Here is an 8,887-nt window from a genome sequence, read left to right as displayed (position 1 = left end):
AGATTAGATCTATGTAAGTCTCTTTTAGTGTCCTCATTGTTGTCTAAGTTCTCTGGGATTGTGATTTGTAGGCTGGCTTTCTTTGCTTTATGTTTAAAAACCACCTATGAGTGAGTACATGTGATAATTGTCTTTCTGTGCCTGGGTTACCTCACTCAAAATAATGCGTTCTAGCTCCATCCATTTTCCTGCAAAATTCAAGATGTCGTTCATTACTTTTTTCTGCTGTGTAGTACTCCATTGTGTAAATGTACCACATTTTTCTTATCCATTCTTTGATTGAGGGGCATTTAGGTTGTTTTCAGGTTCTGGCTATGACAAACAATGCTGCTATGAACATGGTTGAGCACATGTCCTTGTGGCATGATTGAGCATCCTTTGGATATATACCCAAAAGTGGTATTACTGGATCTTGAAGAAGGTTGTTTCCTAATTTTCTGAGAAATTACCACACTGACATCCAAAGGGGTTGTGCCAGCTTGCATTCCCACCAGCAGTGCAGAAGTGTTCCCTTTTCCCCACAACCTCTCCAACATAAGTTGTCATCAGTGTTTTTGATCTTGGCCATTCTTACAGGTGTAAGATGGAATCTCAGAGTTGTTTTGATTTGCATTTCTCTAATGACTAAGGATGTTAAACATTTCCTTAAGTGTCTTTCAGCCATTTTAGATTCCTCTGTTGAGAGTTCTCTGTTTAGGTCTGTACTCCATTTTTTATTGGATTATAATTTGGAGATCAGACCTGTCTGATGTGGGGTTAGTGAAGATCTTTTCTCATTCTGTAGGTCGTCGTTTTGTCTTGTTGACCATGTCCTTTGCTTTACATAAGCTTTTCAGTCTCAGGAAGTCCCATTCATTAATTGTTTCTCGGTGTCTGTGCTGCTGGGGTCCTATTTAGGAAGTGGTTCCCTGTGCTAATGTGTTCAGGTGTACTTCCCACTTTGTCTTCTATAAGGTTCATTGTGGCTGGCTTTATGTTGAGGTCTTTGATCCATTTGGACTTGAGTTTGTGATAGATATGGGTCTATTTTCATTCTTCTATATGTTGATATCCAGTTATGCCAGCATCACTTGTTAAATATGCTTTTTTTTCCATTTGATATTTTTTGCTTCTTTATCAAAGAGCAGGTGTTCGAAAATGTGTGGATTGATACCCGGGTCTTCTATTTGGTTCCATTGGTCCTCCTGTCTGTTCTTATGCCAATACCAGGCTGTTTTCAGTATTGTAGCTCTGTAGTAGAGTTTGAAGTCAGGGATTGTGATGCCTCCAGAAGTTTTTTGTTATTGCACAGGATTGTTTTGGCTATCCTGGTTTTTTTGCTTTTCCATATGAAGTTAAGTACCGTTCTTTCAAGATCTTTGAAGAATTTTGCTGGGCATTGCGTTGAATCTGTAACAAACCCAGTTTAAAATTGCTTTTGTTATTCAACAATGCTATAATAAGTTGTTTTGCTTTCTCTTGTGAACTTCTTGCTGTGTGTCCCTAGCTGACCTTAAAATCATGGCAAGTCTCTCACTTTAGCCTCCCAAGTGCTAGGATTATAGGCATATACTGCCATGTTCAGCATTTAAATTTAAATATTCTCATGCATATACTTCCTGCATCCTCGTCTAATTATTTTCATAAAACAATTGTCAAATTTCTAGATCACTTTAGAAAAGTTTTAAAGATTTCTATGTATGTGTATATTTCTATGTCTGTATGAGTTTATGCCATGTATGTGCAAGTACCTATGGAGGCCAAAAATAGGCATTGGATCCCTTGGGGTTGGAATCACGGGTAATTGTGAGTCTCAGCAGGGTACTGGGAAATGAACCCCAGTACTGTGTAAGAGTAGCAAGTGCATTTTAACTCAGGATCTCTCCAGCCCTAACCTTAGAAACTTTGATACATGTTAGCAAGTTGTTCTCCAATAAACTTAATTTACAACCTGGTTGTTTGGGCTATAAGAAGGTGTTTCTGCTTTACTCTTACTGCCACTGGATATTACTACTTTCTAATTCTAATTTTGTACGAAAGAATATTTCTGCTTTAGTGTTTAAACTGGACTCCAGTGGTCATTAAACTGATTTTAATGTTACTTAAATGTGAACAGATAGGGTGGGACATGGCTTTATCCCAGCACCTGGGAAGCAGAGGCAGGCGGATCTGTGAGTTAGAGGCCAGCCTGGTCCACAGAGGGAGTTCTAGGACAGCCAGGGCTACACAGAGAAACACTGTCTCAAAAACGAACAAAACAAATTTTTATGTTAACACACAAAACTACAAAATTAGCAGGATTATAAAACCAATATTAAAATGATACAATTGTACATGTCAGAATTGGATGGTCCTCAGGAATTAGTGGTAACTGCTGAGGCAGAAGCTCTTAGGGTTAGCATGCATACACTTACTCTGTATTTATCCAATGTTAGTTCAGTTCTACTGCTTTTCTGTAATTCAAGCTAGTTCTCCATTAGGATGTTGAGTATGTGGGACAGGGTCTACTCTAGTCCAGAAGGTTCTTTTTTTTTTTTTTTTAATTAGAAAATTCCAAGAATGGCTTCAATACACATTTATTTAAAGTGAGGCATCTGCAGAACAAATAATTCTTAAATTGTGATTCAGGTTGAAACAACTTAAAAATATGCTGACACCAGGCACATCCACAGATCTCAACCACAAGATCACTTCTTTGCCCATTCTTCTTTCTCTTTTCTTTCCCAAATAACTTCTTTCAGGTAGGGTTTAAGGTAGAATTTGTCCTCCTCATATTTTGTCCACTGCTCCTTAGGCAAGATCTGATGCTGCATGCTCAGGTCCAGGGCTCTCTTAATTCGAAACATTCTGTCATTATAAAGATGCTCAGGAAGCCTTCTTATGGCTTCTTTCACATCTGCAGTCTCATGTAGTGTATCATCTCGCATTAAACCCAGTTTGTTGAATCCAGCAGCATTATAATACCATTTTTGTGGCTGGAGAGATGGCTCAGAGGTTAAGAGCACTGCCTGCTCTTCCAAAGGTCCTGAGTTCAATTCCCAACAACCACATGGTGGCTCACAACCATTTGTAATGAGGTCTGGTGCCCTCTTCTGGCCTGCAGGCATACACGCACACAGAATACTGTATACTTAATAAATAAATAAATAAATAAATATTTTTAAAAAATTGCCATTTTTGAAAACCATCCGGCCACTTGCTTGATGCTGCCGCAGCAGGTCTGCCCGCCATCATGACCTGAGATCGAAGCCCAGATGGTTCTTGAACTTACTGCAGTTCTCTTACTTTAGCCTCCTCAAGTGCTGGGTTACAATACAGGCCAGCTTGCCTATTAGCGCTTCCTATATGTTATGTATATATCTCACTGGAAAATTTTTCATGAATCACTTGACCTTGTCTCCTTTTGTTTGTTGATTTAGCCCAAACATGGAACACATTCTGGCACATAATAGATTCTCAAATATTTGATTAGTAACTGCATTCTTAGGAACATTGATGTTTGAGATGATGCAGAGCAATAGGTATCCTAAATACAAATGAGAATGCTCTTACATGATAAGAAGAGAGTAGGAAAGTCTAGGAAGATAAACACTGGCTTAGGAAGACTAGCTATTGTGACCCATAGGGGAGTCGTGGAAGAGGGAGAATGTGACTTTTGCTCTGTGGAACTTAACTAAGTCCTGGAGATGAGACAAAAAAGGCACTGCAGTTGATGATGACCATAGATAATGCTATTTGTTTCTAGGACCTTTGTATTGGTGACATGAAAGGGGGAAATTCCTTTTTCGATGTCTTTCTTCCCTACCTTATGTTTTATTTTCTTAGCCAAAAACTATGCCATAGTCTTAGTTCAGCTCCAATAAAAGAATTACTACGTTCAGATTTTTCAGTATTGATAAAATTTTAAAATGCTGATGTCTGAAAGAGGAAGGAGAAATATGATTGAAATTAACTCACCTGACAGGCGGTGGTGACGCACACCTTTAATCCCAGTACTCGTGAGGCAGAGGCAGGTGGATGTCTGAGTTTGAGGAGAGCCTGGTCTATAGAGTGAGTTCCAGGACAGCCAGGGCTACACAGAGACACTGTCTCGAGCCCCCTTCCCCCCAAAAAAAATTAACTCACGCAAGGTAAGTAACCACTAACAGTGCTTATTAGCATTTATCCCTTCTGTTTGAAGAGAGTATCTGTAAGGAAGCTTTAGTATATACCTTTGGGTATATAGCCAAAAGTGGTATTGCTGGGTCTTGAGGAAGGCTGTCTCCTAATTTTCTGAGAAATCACCACACTGACATCCAAAGGGGTTGTGCCAGCTTGCATTCCCACCAGCAGTGCAGAAGTGTTCCCTTTTCCCCACAACCTCTCCAGCATAAGTTTTCATCAGTGTTTTTGATCTTAGCCATTCTTACATTTGTAAGATGGAATCTCAGAGTTGTTTTGATTTGCATTTCTCTGATGACTAAGGATGTTGAACATTTCCTTAAGTGTCTTTCAGCCATTTTAGATTCCTCTGTTGAGAGTTCTCTGTTTAGGTCTGTACCCCCTTTTTTATTGGATTATTTGTTCTTTTGATGACCAATTTCTTGAATTCTTTGTATATTTTGGAGATTAGCCCTCTATCTGATGTGGGGTTGGTGAAGATCTTTTCCCGTTCTGTAGGCTGCCATTTTATTTTGTTAACTGTGTCCTTTGCTTTACAGAAGCTTCTCAGTTTCAGGAGGTCCCATTTATTAATAGTTTCTCTCAGTGTCTGTGCTATTGGGGCTATATTTAGAAAGTGTGGCTGATTTTATGTTGAGGTCTTTCATCCATTTGGACTTGAGTTTTGTGCATGGTGATAGATATGGGTCTATTAATTTTTCTACATGTTGATATCCAGTTATGCCAGCACCACTTGTTAAATATGCTTTATGTTGAGGTCCTTGAGCCACTTGGGCTTGAGTTTTCTGCAAAGCAATAGATATGGATCTATTTGCAATCTTCTACACGTTAACATCCAGTCAAATGCCAGCACCATTTGTTAAAGATGTTTTCCTTTTTCCATTTTATCATTTTGACTTTGTCAAAAACCAGTTGTTCATATGTGCATGTATTAATGTCAGGGACTTCACTTCAATTGCATTGTTCACCTGTATGTTTTTGTACCAATACCAAGCTGTTTTTATTACTATAGCTCTATAGTAGAGCTTGAGGTCAGGAATGGTGATGCCTCCAGATAATTCCTTTATTGTACAGGATTGCTTTAGCTATTATGGTTTTTTTTTTCCATGTGACATTGAGTAATGTTTTTTTAAGGTCTGTGAAGAATTATGTTGGGATTTTGATGGGGATTGCATTGAATCTGTAGATTGCGTTTGGTAAGATTGCCATTTTTGTTACGTTGACCCTTCCTGTCTAAGAACATAGGAGATCTTTCTATTTTCTGATGTCTTCTTCAGTTTCTTTCTTAAGAGACTTAAAGTTTTTGTCATACAGGTCTTTTACTTGTTTGGTTAGAGTTACCCCAAGATATTTATATTTGTGGCTACTGGGAAGGGTAATGTTCCTCTGTTTTTTTTCTCTTTTCTCTTGGCCTGTCTATAATTTGTGTATAGGAGGCTGTAACTTTATTGTTTAAATCTCCTGTATTGTTTAGTTTGGAGGGAGGGTATGCCCAAGCTGTGATAGCATGTGTGGTCAGAAGACAACTTCTGGGAGTTGGTTATTTTCCTTCTACCATGCCTGTAGGTCCTGGTGCTCAAATTTAAGTATATAGGCTTGGCAGCAAGCATGTTACTCTCTGAGCCATCACATGTACCCGAAGTAACTGTAAAGAGCCTGTATTCCGATTCTATAGCTTGGAAGGGTCAGGTCTACATTTACTAAACATCCAGTAACCAAATATTCTTCTCTGGATCAAGATCTAGAGAAAATGCTATATTACAGAGGTGATGATCTGAGTATGCTTTTCTTTGTTTGTTTTTTGCTTTTGTGTTTGTTTTGTTTTGTTTTTCAAGACAGGGTTTCTCTGTGGCTTTGAAGCCTCTCCTGGAACTAGCTCTTGTAGACCAGGCTGGCTTTGAACTCAGCAAGATCCACCTTCCTCTGCCTCCCAAGTGCTGGGATTAAAGGCGTGCACCACCGTCTGGCGAATCTGCTTTTCTTATTCCTTTTGTCCCCTTCTTTGCCTTCATTTATCAACCTATCTTCCTTTCTCATTTCTAGTCTATGTTTGCCCAGCCAGAGAAGGATTGTGCTGTGAAGATAGGAAAGCACCCTGTGGCCTGAAATATAGGAGAAATAGCTTTAAACTTGAGACATGCTGATTATGTTCTTTCTTCTTCTAGGATGCTCACAACTGTATTCCTGAACTGGACAACGAGACAGCCATGTTTTCTGTCTATGATGGACATGGAGGTAACTTTCGCAGATCTTATTGGTAATCCTAGACTTTAACGGGCAAGAGAAGGGACGCTTTTGTTCTTTTACTTTCCAGGATTGAACTAAATATAATAGGTAAGGAAAACTCAAGGGATATGTTAATATACTCCTCAGAGAAATGATATTGAAATCTGTTGTCCGGGTCAGACTTTCTCATTGTTCTACAGCTAGGTCTCAGGTATGTTAAGGTGTTTATCACCTGTGTCCTTGCATGTGGGCAGCGTTGTTTTGTTAATAAAACCTTTCTTTTAGGTGAGGAAGTTGCCTTGTACTGTGCCAAATATCTTCCTGATATTATCAAAGATCAGAAGGCCTACAAGGAAGGCAAGCTACAGAAGGTCTGTCTTTCTACACTGTTAATTTTCCACCTTAATTCTTGGAGGGTTCTCTCTCTTTTTCTAACCTTTGGCTTCTCTTTGCTCTCTAGCTATTGATTGTCTATTGCATTTTTTCCTCAGAGTCCTATGTTCAAAACAAGCTTCTTCCCAGTTGGATATTTTCAGAATTACCTTATCCTCGGGTCTCTAAACCATTTTCTCTATTTGTGTGTATCTTAGTGGGATTGATCACTCCTGAATTTGCATCCCAACTGTGTGCTTGTGAATGTGTATATTAGGCAGTTCATTTGTACCCACTACTTTTGTCTTACACTACCTTACTTAAATTCAGGCTTTAGAAGATGCCTTCTTGGCTATTGATGCCAAATTGACCACAGAGGAAGTCATTAAGGAACTGGCACAGATTGCAGGGAGACCCACAGAAGACGAGGATGATAAAGAAAAAGTAGCAGATGAAGATGATGGTGAGTGTGGCATCCTGTTAGAAAGAAATAAACAGCTTATTATCCGTTCTGATAAAGGATGTCTTCCTAAGGACCAGGGGAATTTTCACATTAAGAACTCTATGTGGGGCTGGAGAGATGGCTCAGTTGTTAAGAGCATTGCCTGTTCTTCCAAAGGTCCTGAGTTCAATTCCCGGCAACCACATGGTGGCTCACAACCATCTATAATGAGGTTTGGTGCCCTCTTCTGGCCTGCAGACATACACACAGACAAAATATTGTATACATAATAAATAAATAAATAAATAAATAAATAAATAAATAAATAAATAAATATTTTAAAAAAAAGAACTCTATGTGGCCGGGTGGTGGCGGTGCACGCCTTTAATCCCAGCACTCGTGAGGCAGAGGCAGGCGGATCTCTGTGAGTTCTGAGTTCAAGACCAGCCTGGTCTACAAGAGCTAGTTCCAGGACAGGCTCCAAAACCTGTCTCGAAAAACCGAAAAAAAAAAAAAACCTATATGGTATTCTATATTATATGTTTCTGTAGCAAAGAGAATCTTTGTCTAGTGCATAGCTCTAAGCATTTTTGCATATATCGTGTTTTGTTATTTTGATGTGGTTTTCCTGCTTCCTATATATATATATATATGTTATATATACACCTATGTTATATATGTTCTTTTTTTTTTTTCAAGGCTGGGGCGGTTATTAGCCTTGATAGCCAGATATTACAACTTAATCCTTCTAAACTAATATATGGGCTCTATCTGGGTCCTCAGTGTAAAGGTTTCAAGTTAACAATACAAATGAGAGGTACAATAGGGAAATAAACTGGTGTTCCTCAGACTAAGAAAGACCAGAAGAAACTATTGAGGAGACAGTGAGACTTGATTAGTGAGTGGAGCCTCATAAGTGGGAGGTAATCGGGAAGTGTAGCGTCACGTCACAGGAGGTGTTGAACTAGTTAAAGGGACTGATAGCCTGTGAGGAGTCTGGGCTGGGGGTGCTGATTTAGCCTCTTCCCTGCAGTGGACAATGAGGAGGCTGCACTGCTGCATGAAGAGGCTACCATGACTATTGAAGAGTTGCTGACACGATACGGGCAGAACTGTCAGAAGGGACCTACCCACGCCAAATCTGGAACTGGGACAGGCGACGAACCAGGGCCTCAGGGCCTCAATGGGGAGGCTGGACCTGAGGACCCATCTAGGGAAACTCCTTCCCAGGAAAATGGCCCCACAGCCAAAGGTCACACAGGCCTTTCCTCTAACTCGGAACATGAGACTGAGGCAGGCCAAATTGGTGAGCCTGGTACTGCTACTGGTGAGGCTGGACCTTCCTGCTCTTCAGCCTCTGACAAGCTGCCTCGAGTTGCTAAGTCCAAGTTCTTTGAGGACAGTGAGGATGAATCAGATGAGGCGGAGGAGGAAGAGGATGACAGTGAGGTAAGGGCCTGTGAAGCTGCAGTGAGGGCTGTGTAATGCCATCCCTAGCCTCAACTTTTGTCAAGTTTGTACTATATTTTGCATGCATGTGTGTTTCCATGCTTGTCTGTTGAGGTCAGAGGATATATAACTTGTGTGAGTCAGTTCTCTGCTTCTCTCATGTAAGTCCTGGGGTTCAATATCAGCTTATCAGGCTTGCCAGCCCAGGATCTAATTTACCCTCTTCATTTCCCAAGACTCGCTGCATTCTAAGCTGCC

General features: G+C 40.1%; 2 protein-coding genes across 2 annotated transcripts in view; one reads left to right on the top strand and one right to left on the bottom strand.

Moving 5' to 3' along the window:
• The window catches only part of Ppm1g (protein phosphatase, Mg2+/Mn2+ dependent 1G), a 29,138-nt gene that overhangs the window by 16,927 nt on the left and 3,324 nt on the right, over positions 1-8,887 (top strand). The window contains exons 2-5 of the mRNA XM_050128528.1: positions 6,306-6,375; positions 6,652-6,737; positions 7,069-7,201; positions 8,214-8,629. Coding sequence (XP_049984485.1) covers positions 6,306-6,375; positions 6,652-6,737; positions 7,069-7,201; positions 8,214-8,629 — 705 coding nt within the window. The remainder of the gene's footprint in view (positions 1-6,305; positions 6,376-6,651; positions 6,738-7,068; positions 7,202-8,213; positions 8,630-8,887) is intronic.
• On the bottom strand, positions 20-6,285 carry LOC126492264 (cytochrome b-c1 complex subunit 7-like). Its single transcript, XM_050128545.1, has one exon. It carries the CDS (start codon positions 3,084-3,086, stop codon positions 2,667-2,669), a length of 420 nt encoding a protein of 139 aa, XP_049984502.1. The 5' UTR covers positions 3,087-6,285; the 3' UTR covers positions 20-2,666.

This window comes from Alexandromys fortis, unplaced genomic scaffold, assembly GCF_014885135.2.
Source record: "Alexandromys fortis isolate MF-2015 unplaced genomic scaffold, M_Fortis_MF-2015_v1.1 scaffold_304, whole genome shotgun sequence".
NCBI lineage: Eukaryota > Metazoa > Chordata > Mammalia > Rodentia > Cricetidae > Alexandromys > Alexandromys fortis.
The sequence above is the reverse complement of the archived record's forward strand: the minus strand, read 5'-3'. Positions and strand labels throughout refer to the sequence as shown.

Coding starts and splice junctions, on each gene's coding strand:
- LOC126492264 (XM_050128545.1), bottom strand. CDS start 3,086: ATGCCTGCAGGCCAGAAGAGGGCACCAGACCTCATTACAAATGGTTGT.